We start from the raw sequence: 23,839 nt of genomic DNA on the forward strand, positions 1-23,839 counted from the left end.
CAAAAGACGGAATTTTAGAACGCAGATAATCAAGCTAGCTTCAAGACAGGCGAAGCAGTCAGCATGGCGCGAAGTTTCGCTTACCCGGCGCGACGAACTGCAGCTATCCAGCGCGCCCGACGCTCCGCTTCGTGAGGCCTTGAAGGAAAGCGGTAGAAGCTGATGTTGGGATTCAGGACTTCTTGTTCATGGCAGCCCACTACGTAGAAGTAACGCTTTTTCGAGGCTCAGCTAGGTCTCTCCGGATCGACGTTGCCGATTCCTTCTGCTTCCAGCATTACGTCTCACGGAGAGTCCGTTTTCGTTAGACTATAGGCTGCGGCTAGCTCGCGGCGTGGTCTGTGAGAAGTGACGAGTCTTTCCGCACTCGCAACAGGGCAGAAAAAAGTGCGAATCGACGAAAACCTCAGGCTAGAAACCTGCTTCGCCACAGCCAGGGCTCAATACTACCCAAGCCGGTACTACCCAGATAACGTTTCGCGCGCCGCCACCAGGCGCCGCTACTATACCTCAAACTCCAGCGCAAGACGCCCCCAAAACCAACACGCATTGAGACAGAAGTTGACTGTTTACAGATCGTCCCGCCACCTACGATAAGATAATGAATGATCACAGTGGTTGTGGGCATAGAGTTTCCTACAAAATTACTAGAGGGAACTCTGGCGCTGCAGTCGTTGTCCTACCATGGGAATGATGGGAAGTACATAGATTTGTCTGATCTTCGTGCTTGTGGATTCAGACGTTCTTGTGGCTTTGTATATTACGCTATATAAATCTTATTGTCGTATATTTCAGCGCAATCTATATTCTTCGAAGTGTAGAAGACGCCGGGGAACGCGTAAAATTGCTATTAATTGCAATGATTGAGCTTGTTTATGTGCCCAAATCGAAACGCACCAAGCGTCTCAAAGCACTGGCATGCCCGCGATAAATTCATAAGTGCGTTTCATTCGCTTGTCGATACATGCATCCGTGGCTTAATGGTTTCAATATCAGGCTTCTGTACTAGAGTCCCTGTGTTCGAATCCTGCAGTCGGGCAATTTTAATGATGTTTATTTAATTATTTATTACGCAATAAACTGTTGAAAATGACGAGTTTACTAAGTCACAAAGCCGTTTGAAGCCAAAAAGGACGAAGTTTAGGCAAATCCATGTACTTCCCATAATTCCATCATAATTCCCATGCTGGGACAACCGCTCCCATTGTAGCTCACGTAGACACTAGCGCCAGAGTTCCCTCTAGTAATTTTGTAGGAAACTCTATGGTTGTGGGCGCCACAAAGCAAAGAACTGCGAATACTCCAATTATTTTTGCCATAGAATACGTAATCATCGAAAAATCTTGAAAAATGCAGTTGAAAATGCATTTTTCTCTTTTTCGAAAACCGCAACATTCAATCACAATCATGCGCCACATAATTGTACTTATTATCTGCGGCATGAGCCATTCATTTGCACATACCATGGAGGAAAGGCACACAGAGTTTCACGGATTTTGCATACGCGGGTCGCATAAAACGATTCGCTTTATCATGGGAAGAGCATCTATATGCAGGATCTGACCAATACATTAAGTTTTAAGAGGCTGGAAGCAAAATGTTTCTATATACACAGAAAATCTATTTTTACTATTTTGTTTTATGTCTAGTACGCTGCAGTTCATAGGACTGCGCCTGATGTCCTGTAAGTTGTTCTTCTCTCTATGGCGACAGCTAGTACGCTAAGAAATTCATTTGTGTCTCCTAGAAGTATCAATTTATCGCACATAGCTTGAAAGAAAAATGTTGCGGGCATGTTTCCCTTTTCAGTGGACACCTGAACCATGTAGGACCATGGAAAAAAGATACAAGCCAAAATAGTCACAATAAATGCTCAGAAAACATAACAGAGTGACATACCCTGCAGTTACAGAATCCGTGTTCTTAGTTGAAGTTTCTTTCAACGTTGCTTAAAAGTGAAACCATAAGAGAAACGTACTTTCTCGTCATGGATATTTCAAGCAAGTTGATTAAAAATACACTGGACATTTCGTCACTGCCCCATATATTGTTTTAATTGGCAACTGGGTGTTCTGCGTAAATTTAATCTCGTAGTACGAACGTGACTTTATCCGCGCATCCTAGCTTGTGCGCGGCGCGTTTCGCGTGTCCACGTGGACAAACGACCAGACACCACAACGCGCCAAAAGCATGGTTTCCGAGATTTCAATGCTACGATATATCTGATGCCATATGAAAAACTTGAGAGTTGTCGTTGCTTCATAAAATCAAACGCCACAACACCTCTTAAAGTTGTCGTTGGACTGCCCTAGCTAAAATTAGACTACTCGCACATCGCCTCCATGATAAGCAGACCACGGCACGACATTACACAGCAGGTGAAGAGCTTGTCCTTGACCCCTGGGACATGCCTTGCTGCCTTGTACTTGGAACGGACGTCGTCGCGCGGAAAATCGAACTGTAAATTTTCCCTAGAGCGTTTTCTGGTGCATGTTTCTAGGGACATCTCGGAACCGGACGTTGGCAACTTCGCCGGGAATCTGCCGTCAACAGCACGGAGCACGTTACTTATGACGTTGCCATGGGTGTTGCATCGTGATTGCTGCTTCGTGAGCGCTGGTCTTTTGTTTGTAGGGAAGTTCCGCCTGCACCTCAGGCAGCACCTGACACCGAGCGGTGAAGTGTCGCTGGAAGAAGTCGCAGCGCGTCGTGCGTAAGCTCGTAAGTATTGCTGCAAGAGGGCCAAAGGGGCCACCTGCGCGCTCTTTCGTGTTTAGAGTTCCCGCTACGCTAAACACGAAACTTTTTTGTGCGAAACTTCTGTGCGCCACTCTCTCGCAGATTTGAAGCACTATTCATCACCGAGCCTGATGTTGGATCGTGGGTCAAATGCTTCTGGATTTTCACCCCGTAGCGCTCACTGTACTGTTGTTTGTCAGTGAAACGCTAGGAAGCGCCGCTGACAGCGATGGGATCATCACGTTTCCCGTGCGGCCTGCCGTGCGTCCGATCAACTTTACGAGCATCGAAGGCAAACCCATCGAAGGGGCCGCTGCGGAGGGCTTCATCGCGAAAGTTTACCTCGGAACGCCTCCACAACAGGTGTGCTTACATTTATCCGATATTCATCGATCATGACAGCCAGCAAAAGTTGTGGTTTGTTGATGTCTGCTGCTGACAATGGTACTCGGCGAACTTGAAGAATTAACGCAACCACATCTGTAATAACATATTTGAACTTTTCTGTGTTCGCGCTGACTTTATCCATCTTGACTCTTTACGCCTTTCAGATAAATTTATACGTAGATACAGGGAGCAGTGACATAGCAGTTGCAGCATCTGATGACAACAACTTGACCACATACTTCTTTAGAAACAGGTGGGTTGTTGTAAATCCTTTGAAACTGATGCGCGCAGGCTCTTTAAACCACCTCATTTCTACACAAGCTAGTTTTGAATGCTGAAATGATCCCAGTAACTGACTTTGTAGTGTATCAAATTGTTGAGGAGTCGGCTAGTGGAAAGTGTTAATTTTTCTTTTCACTGTTTGACACACGCATCTTTATTTCAGGTCGGCAACTTACATGTCGGGTGCAGAAGATGTGTCAAAGAAGTTTGTTACAGGCGGATACAATGGAACTGTTGGCAGTGACATTTTGCGAGACATGGCGACGTCATCACTTAGGGTCCCACTTATTGCCATAGCTTCCTCGGAAGACATGTTCCCAGCACATGCACAACGACAGGGCCTATGGGGCCTAGCCTTCCCACACCTCACCAGGGTGAGCTCTTTTTTCGTAATAATGTGGACTGTAGATACGATAGATGGTTTTCATGTGACTTCACGGAGGCAACTTCTCACCATGTGTTCTCATAATGAGAACACATGGCTGTGCACCACCACCTCTTCTCACCAATACCTTAATATCGTGGCCAGGGTGACGTCAGTACACCAAATTATTGTGATTGTATCGTTTTCCTTTTTTATGGTTACCGTTTTTCAGAGGATTATCACTGTAATCGATTTGTTGCTCAGTGCAAGGTGCTGCTCACATTCTGCTCACATTCGTGACCAAGAAATAATGCATAACATGTGAAAGGAAGTTATATAGGTATGCATCATGTAATTCAGTGTCAAATTGTCTCATGCTTTATGTCATTAAATACAATATATTTATTACATGGAAGGCATTGGTAGATCTGAACCTGTCTACTACTGAACAAACAGAATGACACGTCTCTGCCACCAGCGGCCATAGCTCACCACCTGTGTTGGCGAGCAAAACATAGTACGCCACATATTGGAAGCACGAAGATGCACAAATAATACGGCATTTCACATTACAGTGGACTTTTTTTAAACGGAACCTCAAGGGACCAGAGAAATTGGTTCCATCTATCAGGAGTTCCATTTACTGAGAGACAAGGCTGAATACAGTTCCATGAATACGAAACCAACCAACCACGAGGATGGTGTTCCGTTTCAGAGGCACTTCCGTTTAAGCTATTTCCGTTTATCAAAATTCCACTGTACTTGTGTCCACAAGTTGTAATATATGAAGTAGCTATTCCGTAGAAAATGTCGCAGATCAACAGCAACTGCTCTGAAAAACGCTCGGAGGGAGACTTGTATGGCATCGCTACCTGCGTAGCTTTCAGTGTTGCCCACTATGTATGAAGTGAACTGTGCTATCACGGCTAATCTGTACAACTAGAAACAAAGTTGCTAACAGGCGCCCAGCTACCAGAGAGCAGGTTTAGAGGGACCCTGAAACGATTTTGACAATGTTATACAAACATACCGAGTCATTAGGGTAAGTGCTTTTGATCATTAAATGGCACATTTAAGCACACCGTGTACAGCATGTAATTCATTAAAATGTATTAAAAATGTGCATTGCTATTTTTGCAGCGGCACTACTCCCCTAAGTTTTCAGCTGCCTCATTACAATCTACGTAGCTGGTGCAGTTGGGCAAGCCATCCGATTGGCAACTCGGGTTGTGTCATCGATAATTGTAGCGGGTAGCTCTTAAGACGCCCGTTCCTAGAGCGAGCATCAGTGTAACTGAGCAAAAGATGAAAGAGCTAACGCAGAGCGCGGAATGAAAGATGCGAGGAGGAGGATATGGCAGAAGCGCGAGAAGAAAAGCGTAGTGCCGCAACGATGGCTACAAGATGGCACCAGAGTAGCACACATTGTCTGGGAGGTCCGTCTGCAGTGGCTGCTGTGAATCCTGCCCAAGCGTCACCCACACGCTGCCTCCCGCAATCTCCAGATAAGCGAGGCAATCACTCCGTTTGCGACGAGCCGCACGAAACAGATGGTCTGCGCCTGGCCAGTATATCACGCAATGAAAACATGTATAGAGCTGCATTCAAATTTTGCATTAGGGAGCATCGTAATTGTCGGTGAATTTTTCCAAGTTTATAATGAACAAATGTTGTTCGTAATAGTTGGAATGTTGGTTAATTTGTTTCAATAAAAATCTAACAGAAAGAGAATACACTTCAATAATTTATGATTAAACTGAAGTACCGTATTTACTCGTATAATGATTGCACTCGCGTAATGATGGTACCCCGAACTTGCCGCAGTGATATGTCGTGTGCACTGATCGCGCTTACCATCTGTTGAATGCTACGTGAATGACTCTTCAAGACAAACCAAGCGGTCTGCATGCACTATTCTTAAGCAGATGCCCTATTTCATACCTTTCATCACTTTCCCCACTTACATGACAAAAAAAAAAAAAGACTACAACCACACTTGCCTTTATTATGTGTAGGCTTTATAATGGTTGTGGTCAACAACAACAACCAAAAAGGCGCCTTTCGATTCTTCTCGTCTGCACTCGTGGGCACGCAACAAACCGCGAGCGGCAACGATAGTAGGCACGTTTACTCTGATACGTCAGAAGTACTATACCCTATTCATACGCCGACGCTTGTAACACAGCTAAGGTATTCACCCACCCTTAGCGGAAACGTACCGCATTAGGATAGTAGTGAAGACAAATTCCGCAGTTTCCGCAGCATGCCCGCCATGTGTTTCTATGTCACTGGCAGCTAAGTGCGCCCATCTGTTTCTGTCCCCTCAAAGTGGACATGGCTATGTTATTGCCGCAAACTTGTCGATATTAACGATGTTATTCATTACAGATACAAAAGAAACTGTTTCAATGCACGTTATGTACTTACGAGAAGAAAAAAAATCGCGTTCGGCGCGTTCGGCTTGCTCCGCCGGTCGCCATTTTTGTTTTGGTGTCCCGCACCACATACAGCGGCAGCCGCCTATTTGTTGACCTGTTGTCATCCTACAGCAAACACAAAATGAAAAAGAATATATATATTTCTTTTTGCGGGAAATTTAACCAGCGTAATAATCGCACCCCTGAATTAGCGTCAATTTTTTTGGACGAAAAAGTGCGATCATTATGCGAGTAAATACGGTACTTCCGGCAGGCAGCCGGTGTCTGCTTGCTTTACAATGTGCTCCGTGTTGGTGCAAGCTGCACAGTCAGCGTTTGTCTCAAGATTTCTTTTCACAAGGACCATGAATGTCCCTTGTTGCGTTTTGGGCAGCAAACCTTGCAATTGGGAACATGTCAAGTTGCGACACTGTGTTCCTCTGCATGGCAACAGGCTGATGAAGTGGCTGCAGCGAATCGAGCCGTCAGTGTCCGATGGGCGCCAGGATTTACATGTTTGCGACCGGCACGTCACACCGTAGGATTGCTACCACAATGTAGAGCTTCAGTGTGAATGCAGGCGGACTGCAGGCGTATGCAGGTGGCCTAGGCATTTTGCCAGATGGGCAGAGGCACAAATGTGAGTGGCCTGCAGGGTGCAGCCACGTGGTGGCACAGAGCTCAACCAGATAAACATAGAGCCTGTATAGCAGTAACCAAGTGTATTCTACTTTGCTGCTGGTTTAAATTTTCGGCGGAAGCTTAATCGTGAACATGTCTTTTAAATGTTTAAAATGTTTTACACTTGGTTACAGCAATAGTATTAGCACTGTGTTTAGCTGGTTAAACTCTGCGCCACCAGGTGACTGCATTGTGCAGGCCGCTCAGGCTGCTCAAATTTATGCTAAAGCCCCTTCGTCACAGCGGTAGTAGTGTGGAGGGGCTTTAGTTTATACCTTTGCCCATCCATCAAAAAGCCCGGCTTGCCTGCAGTTACCAGAATACCGGATACACTCGGCATTGCAACAGAACACTTGTAATGTGCGCTGCTTAAATAGCTCTCGCGGGGAATTGATGGCCAGGTGGCTAGTGGAGAGGTTGAAGAGGCTTTGTGCGCTGGCTCCAAGACACTGGAAGCAGTAACCACAATGTCGCATCATGATGCAGAGCCAGTAATGGTGGAGCTCAGCACCGATCATTCGTTCAACGAGTTGAGGAGAAAAGGCTTGGCTAGGGAGTAGGGTAACTTGTATTCGTCCATAGTCCTCTTGATATGAGAAGCCTCACTTAAAATTGTGGTGCAGAAGTTTAACTGTAGCTGTGCCCTACGCATCTACAAAATTTGTCCAAACCGTTTCAGGGACCGTTTCACCTTACATATCATATACCATACCATACATATTATTGTTATGCCATTCTTTAACCATACATATAGTTTACGTATGCTACACTGAGTTTAGTACCACAGAATTCTGATTTAAAGGGCCCCTCACCAGGTTTGGCCATTTTAAACAGACAAGCTGAGTGTATGCAGCGATGTGCACCCACAAAAAACAGCCGAAGTTTCAAAGGAAACGCCGAACGCCTTCCCATTCGAGGAAGCTCTGCTCCCACTCGGAGAGTCAAGTTCACGTGCACAAGTGTGCCAACGTAAAACGCAGTGCTAGCTACATCACTCATCATGACAACGCGACTGCGTTTCATTATTCAGTGCAGAAGGTGCAACACCCTCGCCTTCAAGCTAGCAGCGTGACCATGATCCTACACAGTCTTGATCACATGGATACTTGCATTGCTCTGAGGGCATCTGGGGCAGGCTTTTGATGGCTCCAGTTGCGAGAGTGCTCCGCATTGCTGCAAACCAATTTTGCACTACTACAAACCAAGGAACCAGCCAGTTCAGAATCAGAAACAGTTTTTATTTTCCTCAAGGAAAAATAGACCCCAGACAAGAAGCTGCTCATTGAGCAGCTTCACGCAGCCTGGGGCCCTACAGGCAGCGGCAACAGCGGCAAAACAGCAGTGTATGTCGTACACGCCGTGCGAGAAAAAAAAAGAGAGATTGCATAATTAATTGATAAAACACTGATTGCACAGCGCGGGACATATGGGTTGGGCTACCACCTGCAGCAAGTTCTCATTTCGCCCGCTTTCATTTTACTTTTCCTTACTATTTCTGCATTTCAATTAACATATTCGCCTTGGTGGCGTAGTGGCTAGGGCATTGCACCGCTAAGCCCAAGGGCGTAGGATGAAATCTCGGCCCCCGTGGCCACATTTCAGTGGGGTTGAAATGCAAAAACGCCTGTGTACCATGCATTGGGGGGGGACTCCAGGTGGTCAAAATTGATCTGAAGTCCAACACTACGGTGTGCCTCATAATCATACTGTAGCTTTGGCACGCAAAAACCCCAGAATTTAGTTTAGTTCACCATGACAGTTATTTTCCCCTATGCTTTCCTTAGCTTCATTGTCTGTTTTCTTCATGTGGATGTAAGTAAAAAAAAAAAAAAAGATCCTCTTGAACCTCCTTATTATACTCGTTCAACTTAATTCAATCAATTTATTTTGATGTGCCCATGAACAGCTATAAACATTAGCAAAGGTGCACTTGTGGATAGACAAAGAATGAAAAAAGAAAGCAAAGCACAAAACATGAACAAACAGCAATACAGGATAAAGTAAAAGAAAATCCCATAAAGACGAAAAGAGAAATCAGTCAAAGAGTTTACATGGGAATTAACAAAATAACATCAAGGTCATCACATAATGCAACATATTTTGTTGGGTTAAATAATGTACACACAATAGCATTAACGGTAGAGGTTCATTTACATTAGAAAACATGGGGATTACGCAAGTTGGGGCATGGCACAGAGTATGCTACAGCCGATAGTACACACGGACAGGAGAAGTGATTGGGGGGGGGGGAGGAATAAATTACACAAAGATACAGTATTTTCGCCTCATTTCTAGAGGGCTTAACTCACCAGGCTTATGAGTCTGGAGTTCCTTTTAAAAGCAATATTTCTCTCTTAATGAATAAACAGGTAGTTCAAAGCCTAGTCTGTCAAAGCTCATGACGTCTCAATGTGCTAGTGCAAGAACTGCTGGCTGGTGGTGCCATTTGTCTTTAGTTAAAAGGACCTTAGTACTTTTCAGGGCAATACATTTCTTTAAGATTTTTTTGTTTTGTTTACTCAAGCAACAGATCCTGGAACCCCATAATAAATGTGCAGCAGAGAGGTAAAGTTAATGAGCTTGGTGACACCATTTACCATTCCTTTCCTAAGGGAGATGTTCATAAAATACATTCGTCCAGTTTTTGTATGTTCTCTGCATTACGAAACCTGCTCTCACAGTGAGTGCACCCTTTTAAAAGCGTCCTGAACTGTCCCTCAAGCATGATGAAAAGACAGTCTGTGGATAACACACGCTGCTGTGGACATCTCGGCCAAGTTTTGCTGTCGCACGCGGCCCGTGGAGCTCTCAAGCGTAGGGCTAAGCTACCTTTTGCTCAAATGCTCTATTTTCAACAGAAGCCTGCGCCTCGCTCTTTTCTGGATGCCTTATTTCATAATATAGCAGATTCCCATATGTGGCTGCTATTGGCAAACAGCTGACATCAATCAAGAAGGGTGTTTGAATCAGTATGCTTCTTCTCACCGTTACAGTGTATATTTGTTGACGAAATTTAATGAACAGGCTGAAGTAAGGGAAACTCTGCTTTCTCATTTTGATAATAACGTAATTCTGGAAGAAACCGTCTATTGTAAGCTCACGCTCGGTCGCGGCTGCCCGGGTAGCAATTAAACTTTGGTCACCCTGCTTATCGGTGTTGTAGCCGTTGGGTCTCACTAATTTCGACTAGTTTTCAATGCTCAACTAGCCTCGAACTGCATGAAACATAAGGCCAGGCGACATGCATGCTTTCCAGCATCTGCTCACTCCTGGTCGCTTCTGGTTAGACATCTTGCCAGGCTTATTGATAGTGCTTCAAAATGTGCACGTTCTATGTGGCTACTACTATCTGTCGGTCAAGCTCTGGTGAAGGCCAAAGCCGTTCTGCACCATGTATCACGGTAAGACTGTAGCATGTATACGCAAGCATGCACTCAAGCCCTGTCGCGCATAAAGCAAACACTGCGCATACATGCCCCAGTTGCATGTAGCTGCAGTCTGCTATGTAGCTTAGATACCGCAGCCACTGCGGGGCACCATGACGAGTCCACTGGCTCGCTGGCACTGTGGCTTGCTGAGGCAACCGCATTTGGATTACATTTGGCATGTTGTAGGCACCAGAATCGGTAGAAGTGGCGTCTATATTAATATCCAAAATCAAATTTGAACTGTGCACCCCGGTGATCTTTCGTAGGCGGAGCATTGTGGCCCGGGCCTGCTCCAATGTAGCCTTCACAATGCAAGGCATTGAAGAAGGAGTGGAAGCGCTGTGAAGGGGATGTTTGATTGCCAATAGCTGCTCTTCTGCTGAACACATTGAAGTACCTTTTTATTTATTTATTTCAAGATACCTTACAGGCCCCATGAGGAGCATTGAGTAAGGGGGGCATCACTGCATGAAAGTTGTACACGAGAATACTGCCAAGATAAGCTGAATTAATTGCTGGAAAACGAGGTTACAAAGGCAGAGTTGCGGTAGTAAACAAACATGGATAAATTTTATCCCGCACATTGCTCGCACACATAATCAAACATTATGTAAAAAAAGTGTACTATAAAGCATGAAAATGAGATAAAAATCATTACTAACAGTACCCATGTAAACAGAAATTACATTTTGGGGTAGCGTACAAAACATCTGATAAATTTTATCATGCACATTGCTCGCACACATAGGTAATAAATATGTGTAGTTTCAAAACATGAAAGAGGAAAAAAATCTGTGTGATGATACACAGGTATACAGAATATGACACATTTTTAGGACAGAAACTGCATGTTCAGGAGTTGCCTAAATTTATCTCTGTCCGTTTGTGTGAGAGTGTTCTCGGGAAGGGAATTTCATAAACGGATGGCTCGTGGCAAAGCTGACAAATTGAATGCATCAGTGTTTTTGTAGATGCAATTGAAACTTAACTCGTTATTCAGTCGTGATATACAACTTGCACATTCCAGCAGCAAAGATGATCACTTCATTTGATGAACATATTTATGGAGCAAGGACAGCAATGCCATGTCATGACGGCTACATAGTGCAGGAAGTGAAAGATCAAGTTTCATTCGAGTTATGCTTCACTGCCTATCGTAATTGCGGGAAATGTATCGACTAGCTCGGTTTTGGATGGCTTCTAACATGCAGATTAAATATTCATGGTGAGGAGACCATATCAGGGATCCGAACTCGAGCTGCAGATGGACTGACAAAGTATTTCTGAAATAGCCTATTTTACCTTCATATGCATTTCTCCACTTTGATGAAAAGTAGTTTAGGTCCTATTTAAGCATTTTAAGAGAACTTACCATAACACCATAAGATGAAGCTTATCTCCAGAACTTGTCATTACTTCGTGTAAGGCAAGAGAGAAATCGCTTTGTTTGGTGTTGACTGAATCAATTTTCAGAGTTCTCAGTTCTTTATTTGTGCATAAGGTTACGAATGGGGATCATACATACATACAGAGGGAGGTCCCATAGTCAACAGATTGTACAGGGGACCTCCCATTAGAAATTAGTAGGATATGTAAATACAAAGTAGCTATCAACAAACACACAAATCACCATATTAAATTAGTCACTGGCTAACAGTATAAAATATTTTAATAACACAAAGCAATTAATATAATGGTAATGGCAAAATTATTATATTGAGTGCAAAAATTCACGGAAGTCTGATATGAATGTGTAAAAATGAGAGAGTATCTTAATACGACGTGGTAATGAGTTCCAAAGTAGTGTGGCTGAAAAATTAGTGGTAAATTTACCATGATTATTTCTAGGTTTTGATAATATAAATAGCTGTTGGTGGAAGCAAATCGGGTGGACGTGGAGTGTGGAAACTGGCTCTTAGTAATTATAAGGAATGGGAGCTTTCTGTTAAGAGATTTATGAACAACTATTCCAAGTGAGCACTTGTTTAGTTTCTGTAACGATAAAATACCGTTAGACCTGAGCAGTGGAGATGCTTCTGATGTGTAGGTGCTACATGTAATGATGCGAAAGCTTAATTTTGGATATGCTGCAGCGGGGATAAATGTGTGTCCCCCATGATGATATGCAATAATTAATATACGTGTGAATAAAAGCGTAGTAGAGGGAGATGAGTGTCTTCAGACAGAAGAAATTGCAAACTTTAATTATTAGTATTCTAATCCCATAATGTTGCCTTCTTTGTTAAGGATAAAGCATGCTCATCAAATTTTAGGTGTTTATCTAATATGTTGCCAAGAAACAGTACACTGTCAGTAGGATAAAGTGTGCTGGAAGTAAAGGTTAGCAGTAGAGACCCTGAGATAAGCTTTTGTTTGGCTGAGAAAATGATGAAGTTAGATTTTGTAGTATTAATGTGTAGTCTGTTTATTCGGCACCAGGTTACAATGTTTGCCGTGTCGTGGTTAAGCTTGCACATTAATAAATCGAGACTTTTGTCTGAGGAGAAGATGGCAATGTCGTCAGTGTAAAGGATGCAGTCGGAGGACTTTAGGCACTGCGATAGGTCATTAATGTATATTAAAAACAAGAGAGGTCCTAATATAGATCCTTGTGATACACCAATGTTAGTTGTTTTAGGGTGTGATTAAGTGCTAGATTTGGTACAGTATATTCTCTATCTCTCAAATAGTTACATAATGATCGCAGTGTCGGGCCAGTTATACTAATAGAGTCTAATTTAGCAAAATGTATGTTATGAACAAGTGAATCGAATGGAAAATTATTGCATTCTATAGAAAGTAAAGCCTACAGACTCTTAGGGGCAGCTTTTTCGTATGGCCACCGATTTATGTTTTATGGAAATTGCCAAAAAAGATAAAATACAGAAAGAATGAAGCATGAAGTTTACAACTCTGTAAACTGCCTCCATTATAACTCCTAAAGTGAACAAACCTCGTGCATATCATAGACTGCTCTAATGATTTTACTTAAGTTGTAAAGCTAGTGTGTTATGTTCAGGGGTGAGAGTTTATTTGCGGTTTCGAGTATGAATCGAATATTACACACTAAATGAGTTAAATATTACGCACAAAAAAAACTATTGGGGACTTTTGAATCTCAAAACTGACCAAATATTTTGCAACCTCCTATTAAAGTTTTATTACTGTTTTCCAACTGCTAAACAAAGTATAGCGAATTACCAGAAGTGAAAAAACAAAGTTTTTCAAAGCAGTGCATGAACAAAATGGGTAATGCTGGTAAAATGTTTTTTTTTTTTTTCTTTCACCAATACTCGATGTCAGTGCATGCGCAATACCATTCCTTGTGGTTTGTTTCTGAAAGTAAACTTGGTTGCAAGAGAGCATCTGTCCTGCCGAGGTCTCCCTTTCTTCCGCAACACTTCTGCGCTCCACTTTGCAAAATCAGGGTAACGCAAGATTTGTTTTCGCTTTCGCGGCGGCAACCAATGTGATAACCTGTGACTTCGCATCAATTCTGTCGTTTAGTGTTGCTGGCAGTCTAATAAGTAGCAGTTTCATCTTTTATGCTACAACCAGTAACATTTTCTTTGAAAGGGATCTTTCACTTGTGCTTATGGCATACAAGTCCTTCAGCAGTTGTCCAGTTTTTCTTTTTTTTTTTTTTCATTTTGCACAGGTTCTGTTTTTTTTTGGGGGGGGGAGCCATTGAACTACTTGGCATTTTTTGTAAACCTTGTTATATGGCGGCCATAGATTCTTGAAAGCTTGTTTGCAGCCAGGCTCTGAAAATGTTAAGCTATCCCTGCAGCTCTTTTAATGATGATTAGCACTATTGTATTTAAAGCTGATCTATTGTCCAGGATGGTTAGTTGTCTTTCTTGCACTAGTCAGTACAGGCGTGGCACCTAACTATATTGAAATAAATATTGCTACTATAAATATATGCATCTGCGTTTGACTGTTTGATATTCGATACTTACTATTCGTATCTGAAAAAGTTTCTATTTGCCCACTATTAATTATATTCATTTGCTTTAGGTGATTTGGCAGATATGATTTACAGAATTATTATTGTCTGTTTTTGGGGCAGAGTTACGGAGTTGTCAGTTCTGTACTTCAATTTTTTTTATTATTCGCCAGCCTTCTGCAATTTTTTGTTAAATATTCAAGGCCTTAAATAAGAAATCTGCTTCCAACATTCCGTCGAATTAAGTGTTTTTTAAATTTGTTCAAATTTTGTTCAGATTTTTTTAGCACTTGTCTTATGATAGCATATTTTGTGCATACTGATTCAGTAAAAAAAAATCTGAGTGGGTTCTGTACTAGAGCTCACTCTTGACTTAATATATTTTTTTGTTGGTGTCTCTTGAATGTGTAATGTAGCCCCCCCACCCCTTTTTTTTTATTTTCAACCACAGCAAGAAAGTTTCATGGAGGCCCTGAACTCTCAAAAGGGCATCAGTCATTTTGTGCTCTCATACTGTGATAAGCACGAAATGGGCTCGGGAGAAAATTTTGGAGTGCTGGTGAGTTTCTGTTGTGGCTGAGCGTCTTTCGCTTCACTCATTTTGTCTGCTGTTACTTGGAATAATATTTGCAGGCTTTACTATATTGAGTTACAACTTTTTTACCAACTGTATATTGTGCTGGTTATCAATATCATTGTTATTTTATTGGGCATGAGACTCGCAATGTATGTATGTGTAGTCTTTTTTATTAGGATTACTCAGATGGCTGCTATTCATACAATCTGTCCCATTTGGTTAACATTATGTATAGATGTGATTTTTTTGCCACATATATACTGTTTTGCTTGTATTCTGTTACATTACATATTTTATTATCTTCCTGCAATCTATGATTTGATTGGCAATATGCCTTGAATGAATGAATGAATGAATGAACAAATAAATGAGTGAAATAATTAATAAACTTGCAAGTCATTTTGAGCAGGCAACCAAATGATGGTTGTACAAACCTGGTGATAAGAAATTCAAATAGCTGGGATGCCAGGTTATTTTTCTAGACAATGTTTTAAAAACCTTTGTGCTAATATTTTATGCCTAACTTCACATAATATTTGTCAACTCTATCCTGCACCAAGGGAGAGGCGAATAGTGCTAGCTGCAGGCGGATCTAGCCTGGCAAGGGCGTCCTGTCAGTTATTCTGCCCAAGCATTTCACTTTAACCTGTGTGGGGTAAATATGTTACAGAGTTATGTAGGGGGTGTGACCATGGCACTTATTAACATTGTTTTAAGAGGCAATGTACTCGACCTGATAATTAACCCACATACCTACTACTGTCTCTAGGAGTTGGATCGGTGCAGGTGAGTTGTATTTCGTTTTCCTTGTGTATATCTGGGATATAGGCGTTTGCAGATGACTGTGAGGTTTGTTTCATTTTGACATTGAGCCGTCTTTTCTGCACTCCCTTTTCCTTGCAGAGCTTCAAGGGGAGCATTCCTAACGGAACACTTTTTACACCCGTATTTATGCCTACATTCTTTTCGATTTACGTGGCAAACATTAGGGTCGGTGCAAGCGAATGGCCAGGCTTCTGTAGTGAGGTAAGTTGCCTTCAGCTCATGCTTACCATTGTCTAGAAGACACGGTCAAGAAGAGCAGAACCAGGCAAGCCAAGAGAAACTTGGCAGAACAGAAAATTATATGAGTCATTGAGTATCATTGTTCAAAGTGTGCATTCGGTTTTACCACGCGATTGGCCTAGGCGGCGCCAACTTCATCAGCCACGCGAAGTTGGTGCGGCCTAAGCCAATAGCGCATGGCTCAACAGAACGTGTGCTTTGAGCAACAATCCGCGATCGTGCCCTTGGTTTACCAGGTCTGTCCTGAAGGTACAGAGACAGAGTATAGAAAACACACTTTGTTTGACAAGATCATTCAGTACCCCTAGTATCCTTCAAAAAAGAACCTTGGACACTGACATATCAGGCCTGGCAAGTTTCCCACTGTTTGTAGGCATTCTGGACGTCCTTTCTTAGAATCTCATTGAGCACCTTAATTGTGCCGCTTGGACCTCTTCTACGGCGTTGTATTGGTGTCCTTTCAACGAGCATTTCATCCTCAGAAACAGGAAGTCACAGTCACAATTTCATCTTTCGTTTTCAGAATCCCTAACTCTTCTGAAATCATACAGACACACATTGATCAGTGTTCACTAAAGCACGCACACGATCAACATTAGCATCAGTAACCATCGTCGACGTGTGCCCAGACCGTTGCTTGTCGTGGACATCTTCTCTGTCATCTATTAAGGCTTTGTGCCATTTGAACACTTGCAATTTGCACATTGCATCATTGCCATGTGCTGTCTTGATCATGTCAAACGCTCAGCAAGGGACTCCCTCAGTTTAACACAAAACTTCATCGTGCAGCACTGTTGGAACATTTGCTCCATTGTTTTTGTAATGTGGTGATGAAGCAGGGGTGCACTCTCAAACATGTCCACTCACTCCACCTGTTCAGAGCCAGCTGAGCTCGTTGCATTGTATTCCCCCACTTTCCCCTGCCACCGGTTTCCCAATCAAGTGCACATTGGTGCAAGTGACGGCTTGTCTCTGTACTGTTAGGGCAGACTCTGTAGGTTGATCATATTCAACTGTAGCAAAAAGAAAGGCGAAGCACGAAGGGATGAAGAGGGCACACATAACCGCTACCCTCTTCTCCTACTTGTGTGCAGTCATCCTGTGCTACAGTTGAGTTCGGTCTGAAAGGACCAATGTTTCACCAATCATTGAAGCAATAAGCTGAGTTATCCAAACTGGGGTTACGATTAAGGCATCTGTCTTCTTTGTTCCAATGGGCTTTTTGCATCAACTTTGTTGCCATTTCCCATATTCATGTTGGTGATGCAAAACTAATATGTTGTATTCCTGTTTAGCATCTCTTTACGTGCATGTTAAAGAACCCCAGGTAGCGGGAATGTATCTGGAGTCCTCTGCTGTGGTGTCTCTCAAAGACCCATTGTTGCTTTGGGGCATCAAACTCCATTAATGAATAAATCATTTAATCAGTCAATCACACCTCCCCCTTGAGGAGCATGAGCTTAGTCTTGAGGCTTTGAGCAGGATGCGTCCATCATCTGCTTTGCCTCATCTCTCTATCCTCATCATTACCCAGGCACGTACCCAGGATTTTTTTTCGGGGGGCGGGGGGGGGGGGGGGGCACCACCTCAATCATCATCATCATCATCATCATCATGTTTTATGTCCACTGCAGGACGAAGGCCTCTCCCTGCGATCTCCAATTACCCCTGTCCTGCGCCAACCGATTCCAACTAGCGCCCGCGAATTTCCTAATTTCATCGCTCCACCTAGTGTTTTGTCGTCCTCGATTGCGTCTCCCTTCTCTTGGTACCCATTCTGTAACCCTAATAGTCCAACGGCTATCTAACCGGCGCATTACATGACCTACCCAGCTACATTTTTTCCTCTTGATGTCAATTAGAATATCGTCTATACCCGTTCGCTCTCTGATCCAAACCACTCTCTTTCTCTCTTAACGTTATGCCTATCAATCTTCGTTCGATCGCTCTCTGCGTGGTCCTTAACTTGCTCTCAAGTCTCTGCCCCATATGCACTGGCATAATGCACTGGGAAATGCACTGGCAAATGCATTGGCACTGGACATATTGCACTGGCAAAATGCACTGATTGCACACATTACTTTTCAATAATAATGGTAAGCTTCCAGTCAGGAGCTGGCAATGTCTGCCGTATGCGATCCAACCTATTTTTAGTCTTCTGTGAATTTCCTTCTCATGATCAGGGTTCCCTCTGATTAATTGACCTAGGTAAACGTACTCCTTCACAGTCTCTAGTGGCCGACTGGCCATCCTGATCTCTTGTTCCTTTGCCTGGCTATTTATCATTATCTTCATCTTCTGCATAATAATATTCAACCCCACTCTTACACTCTCTCTGTTAAGGTCTCAAATCATTTGTTGTAACTCGTCTGCATTGTTGTTGAATAGAACAATGTCATCGGCAAACCGAAGGTTGCCAAGATATTTGCCGTCGATCTTTACTCCTAAGCCTTCCCAGTTTAATAGCTTGAATTCTTCTAAGCACGCAGAAAATAGCTTTGGAGAAATTGTGTCTCCCTGTCTGACCCCTTTCTCTATAGGTATCTCCCTGCTTTTCTTGTGTAGAATTAAGGTAGCTGTAGAACCTCTGTAGATATTCTAACGCGAAAGACAAGTCAGTAAGACGAGAAACTATTTACAGATTATATTTACAACAACGGTTGCAGCGCTGACCGGTTAGATTCACAGCGCGAGCCCAGTTCGTTCTTCCTCCTCTTTTCTGGAGTGATGGCGCCTACGCGCCTCGTTCAAACAAAAAAATACCTCAAGCATGTAGCAATATTTTCCAAGCTTTTTACGTAAGCGTTCTGTACTCCTTGATTACGTAGTGCCTCTACGATTGCTGGTATCCCTACTGAATCAAATGCCTTTTCGTAATCTATATAAGCCACATAGAGAGGCTTATTGTACTCTGCAGATTTCGCGATAACCTGATTGATGACATGGATGTGATCCATTGTAAAATATCTCTTCCTGAAGCCAGCCTGTTCCCTTGGTTGACAAAATCCAGTGTTAACCTTATTCTATTGGAGATTATTTTGGTAAATATTTTATATAATACTGGGAGCAAGCTAATGGTCCCATAATTGTTCAATTCTTTAACGTCTCCTTTTCTTTGTGGATTAGTATAATGTCTGCATTCTTCCAGTTTTCTGGGACCCTTGCAGTCGATAGACACTTCGTATAAAGAGCCGCCAGTTTTCCAAGCATTATGTCTCCTCCATCTTTGATTAAATCGACTGTTATTCCACGTTATCCTCCCGCTCTTCATCGTTTCATGTCTTGCAGGGCCCTTCTGACCTCATCGCTAGTTATAGGAGGGTTTCTGTATACTGTTCATTACTGTTTCTAAGTGAACTATCGTGACTCCTCTGGGTATTGTATACAGGTCAGCTTAGAATTTTTCCGCTGCTTTTACTATATCTTCGAGATTGCTGATGATATTATATCCTTCTTATCTTTTAGTGCATACATCATGGTTTGTCCTATGCCAGGTTTCTTTTTTACTGATTTCAGGCTGCGTTCATTTTTTACGGCTTCTTCAGTCTTTCTCATGTTATAGTTTCGAATATCAGTTATTTTCGCCTTGTTGATCAGTTTTGACAGTTCCGCGAATTGCGTAACGCTGTGCGGCCGCCAGTCCCATACAACTGCGTAGAGCGCAGGACTCTGCGATTCTAGACGCACTGCGCTCACTGCGAAAGGTTAGAAAAACACCCATATAAGCACAGCAGAGAAGTGGCTACGTAAGGCGGTTCGACCGATAACTGTAGAAGCGTCATTCAAAACAAGTAATTGTTCTCCACTTCCGGCGCGTTTTCTCTACTTCCTTTCTAAATAAAAAGATGTTAATCGATAAATATTCTCATAAACAACGGTTAACTTTTTTATTATTCGCTTTTGCTTGCAGTTTGGTTGTTGCTTTGGCTCTCTCCCTTAGTAGATCGCTTAGTTTCTCAACTCCTTGCTATTTTTGTTTCCAGTTGCCAATTTGAACGAAAAGTGCTATACAGTTAGGGAAAAACAGACGAGGTAACGGGCGACAGTCATCTTGCTTATGGGTTTAAGGGTTATTGCAGGGTTTCATGATGGACGCTCTTTCACATTATTTTATTTCCCACCTTATCTAACTCATATCACGTGTATATGGTTCCAAGCATCTGCCAGTGTCGCGGCGAGCCGTAACTCAAGGAAACAATGAAGCAAAGGGATAAGTTAAAACGCAATTGGCGTTTTCTCCGGCCGCAACTCGTTCCATGAGAGTACAGACCAGCTGAGTAACAGCCGCATCCCTCTCCTGGTCCCAGGATCAGCCTAAACAAAGAAGGTTGAACTAACAAAAGCAACAGCTATGCGCGTGACGGTTGAATAGATGGTGACAACTAAACGTATCTCGAGTTAATCGCGCGGGTGCGGAATCTACGCGAAAACTGTCCTTCACATTACAAGAGATGCCGATAACTACCGCCATCTAAAAGGAGTGAAAAAGGCAGCATAATGCTGACCGATGAACAGCTGCGAAGTCTCAACATTGATCTGGCGGCGCTTTAGGAATGTGTGAGGAGTGGTGGCGTGGGTGGGGAGGGGGGGGTATGCCACTTGATTTAGGGGGGGGGGGCTCGGGCCCCCCCCCTGGGTACGTGCCTGTCATTACCCATCATGCCTTCCTTTCCCTTTTCCTCCAGCACAGAGTGGCTGGTTAGACTAATACTAGGGTCAGCTTTAAACCGACTGGACTTGAGACCGTTCTCCAAGTCAAAGATACTCGGACCGTGGCCACAACCGCCACTGGCACGAAAAGTGATTTGTGCACTAGTACACTGCTTGAAGTGCACTGGCATAAGAGACCTCTTATAGTGTCCCTGTGCATCCTCCCACTTGCACTCGGTACTCACTCTCACTCTTTTTCTTGTTCCCCTTTCACTCTCATTTTATGTTCCCCTTTCCCTCACCCCCAGTGTAGGGTAGCAAATTGGGTGCTCATCTGGTTTACCTCCCTGCCTTTCCTGTCCTTGCACGCTCTCTCTCTCTCTATCTCTCACACACAGGGCCACTTTTCATCACGATTGAGACTGGTCGGGAACGAAATTCGTGACCCCGACTGGTTTCCTCCCGCAGCTCGAGCAAAGGAGCCAATGTGGCCAATAAATTGGATCTCGATCAGGCTCAATCGTGATCGAAAGTTAACTGGGTAACACCTGTGTTACGAACTTCAGGCTGACCTTTATGTCCTTTCTCATAGGCAATCTTTCTCTCTCTCTCTCTCTCCCTCCCTCTCAAGGCGCATTGAAGTAGGTGCTCTCTCTTGGTGTACTTTCAGCTGAACGACGACCCTGCGATAATCGACACTGGGGCCACAAACCTGCTGCTGCCGAAAGACGTGTTCCTTTGGGTGTTCGACGCTCTTAACGCACAGGTTGGTAGACTTAACCAGTATAGCAATTTGGGCAAGCTGGCGATAGTTCAGGTAGAAAGGCAGCATAAGGCACAACATGCAGAAAGAATAGTGAATATTGAAACAAAAGAATTACAGGCACTAGCTTCACTAAACTGTTGAGGTCAACTTGTGCATTAAAAATTGCCATATTTGTTTGGTTACCAGGCACACCGGATTATAAGACAAGGGTGCAGTTGGAAGACCTAGGGAAAAGAAAAAGTATGCACATTGATAGAAGGCGATACACAGTGACCGATGCATTGTTCTGACTTGCCGGGGATTTCCCCGAATCGGAAGGTTGAAACAATCAATTCTCCAGAAGTCTTTATTTCTCTTGTGCCAATGAAAGTTTGTGAATGCAGTGCTGTACACTTACAAGCTTGCACGCAACCACATCAGTCTGCATTTCGCCCATTGTCATGCCATCCTCTGGCAACTTGAACATAGGTTGACTGCTTTTCACTAGCCGAATCATTGCGATTTCTTATTTTGACTTTGTATATGAATACTGCTGTATTTTACAAGACATAGCTGGAGCATGTACAGAGTGAACAAACAGGTACGGTGTTATTAATCAAGAATGAATAGCAAGAAAAAAAATCACAGCGAATAATCCGAGGACACCTAAGCACTTCTAATGAGTTATGAACTTGAAAGCATTCATGTCCAATTGAACACCGCTGAGCGGTCCTTCTAGTTATGAACTCCTTGCAAACACGCAAGTGCGCCGAGACCCTTGGCCAACTCCTAGATAGCGCAAGGCTGGTGCACTTCGATCCCTGACGTCAAGCTACCTTCCCTGACAGCCCTATAATCTAATGGGGACGCTTTGGAGTAAGCCACAGGGATTTTGATGTCAACGCTTTTGTCACACCGGGCTTGGCAATGGAACTTGAGGTCCAAGTAGCATGATGCCATAAAGCGGAGTGCACAGGCCTGCTATCTAGGAGACGCTGGTTTAGCCCAGTGGGTAAGACATGGAGTTGTAGGTTCAAATCTCACTACCATCACCATTTTTCCTTTCGAATTTATTCTTTTTTTTATATATGCATTAATTTTTTATAGCGATTACCGAAGTGAAGTTAGAATGCAGGTGAGGGCTTGCACGGAGGAGGAACGCGCAGATAACACAGGCTTCTGAGAGCGAGGGCGACGTGGCGTTGTGGTGATGGCCCCTTCCCTCACGTAACACCTGGGGCGCAGGAGCAGGTGTTCACTGTCTCCCACTCTGCTCCGTCGAGGTGCGCATGTGATGTGGTGTTGCAGCCAATGGGAATTTATGTGCCGTTTCACTGCTATAGACGCCGGTTTTTTTGCTCAGTGGGCCATTTCATGATTTTGCATCAAAATAGTTCCTTCGCAACTTTCATCCTTGCCCTCATAGGCACAAGCAGTGAGGATGGAGCTAGAGCCACTTAAAGTTGCCTGAAAAATTTTTAACAGAAGGAACAAAGTCACTCGAAACCGCGATTCTATTTGTCTAGTTAATTAAACAAGAGTTGTTGGACTCGCACATGGAAACAGGCTTGCAAGTCCCAGCTTGGCTTGGCCTTTGACTACATTTAGTTTTACGGAGAAACTGGCCATGTCGCAGAACAAGAACATTGTCTTTCATTTTTTCTCGTGTCAGTGCCCGAGTCTTTCCATTCTTTTGCACAGGCACAGCCAAAAAAATTTAATGGTTCACTTGTAAGGTGTGTAAAATTTTGGTTGCAGTTAGGCATTACATCTAGTATAAGGGCTGGTAATGACACTGCAATGATGTTTTGGTGATGTTGAGATTAAGCTTATTTTGAAAGTTTAGTGCATTCAGAATCTAACCTTTGAAAAGATCACCTCATAATATATACACATCCTAGTAAGCATGACCTGTAAACATTCTAGTAAACCGTGCCCATATTTGTGCAAGGTCCCACCCAAGGAAGTTTGAACCAAATTAAAAGAGTATATTAAAGAAGTTTGACTCTACATCACTTACTTGCAGACATCACAACATTCAAGTGGGAACATTGCTTGAAAGTGGTTTAGAGAAAGACTCAGTTTGCATTTAGTACATCATAGACAGAACTGGATAACATCCTAGGTGTGTCCCGAAAGCTTGGGCAGTGAGTCAGCAAAAAAAAAAAAAAGTGGGAGGTGTAGTGGCACCTCTCTCTTGCTCTATCCACTCAAAAGGACTCGGTTGATCTCTAGTACATACTAGCCGAACTGCTGTATGAGAAGGCCAAATTTTAAGCACGCACTTATTGCACAACCCATTTTTAGTCTTTGTTGAAAATGGAGATTGACAAAAGGACGGAACGAACGATCGGTGTCAGATTTATTCTGAAATTGAGCAAGAATGGTGCAGGAGTTCATCTGATGTTGCAAACGGCCTACGGAAAAGATGTCCCAAAAGAAAGAACTGTGTTCAAGTGGGTCCAGCACTTTCGGGAAGGCCGTGAAGACCCCAAGGATGATGCAAGACCAGGGCGTTTTCCCACCTTGTGCGAAGATGAAAGCATAGACAGGGT

General features: G+C 43.3%; 1 protein-coding gene across 2 annotated transcripts in view; it reads left to right on the forward strand.

The window, feature by feature from the left end:
- The first annotated feature begins 2,558 nt into the window (after window positions 1-2,558).
- Window positions 2,559-23,839, forward strand: part of LOC142583285 (beta-secretase-like) — a 41,106-nt gene continuing 19,825 nt past the window's right edge. The window contains exons 1-7 of one of the 2 annotated variants that reach the window (XM_075693692.1): window positions 2,559-2,721; window positions 2,842-3,102; window positions 3,291-3,379; window positions 3,572-3,782; window positions 14,699-14,806; window positions 15,728-15,850; window positions 21,210-21,305. In XM_075693692.1, coding sequence (XP_075549807.1) covers window positions 2,890-3,102; window positions 3,291-3,379; window positions 3,572-3,782; window positions 14,699-14,806; window positions 15,728-15,850; window positions 21,210-21,305 — 840 coding nt within the window. In that variant the 5' untranslated portion in view covers window positions 2,559-2,721; window positions 2,842-2,889. The remainder of the gene's footprint in view (window positions 2,722-2,841; window positions 3,103-3,290; window positions 3,380-3,571; window positions 3,783-14,698; window positions 14,807-15,727; window positions 15,851-21,209; window positions 21,306-23,839) is intronic. The other variant, XM_075693693.1, reaches the window with a different exon arrangement.

The sequence above is a fragment of the Dermacentor variabilis genome, chromosome 5 (genome assembly GCF_050947875.1).
Source record: "Dermacentor variabilis isolate Ectoservices chromosome 5, ASM5094787v1, whole genome shotgun sequence".
In the NCBI taxonomy this organism is placed as follows: domain Eukaryota; kingdom Metazoa; phylum Arthropoda; class Arachnida; order Ixodida; family Ixodidae; genus Dermacentor; species Dermacentor variabilis.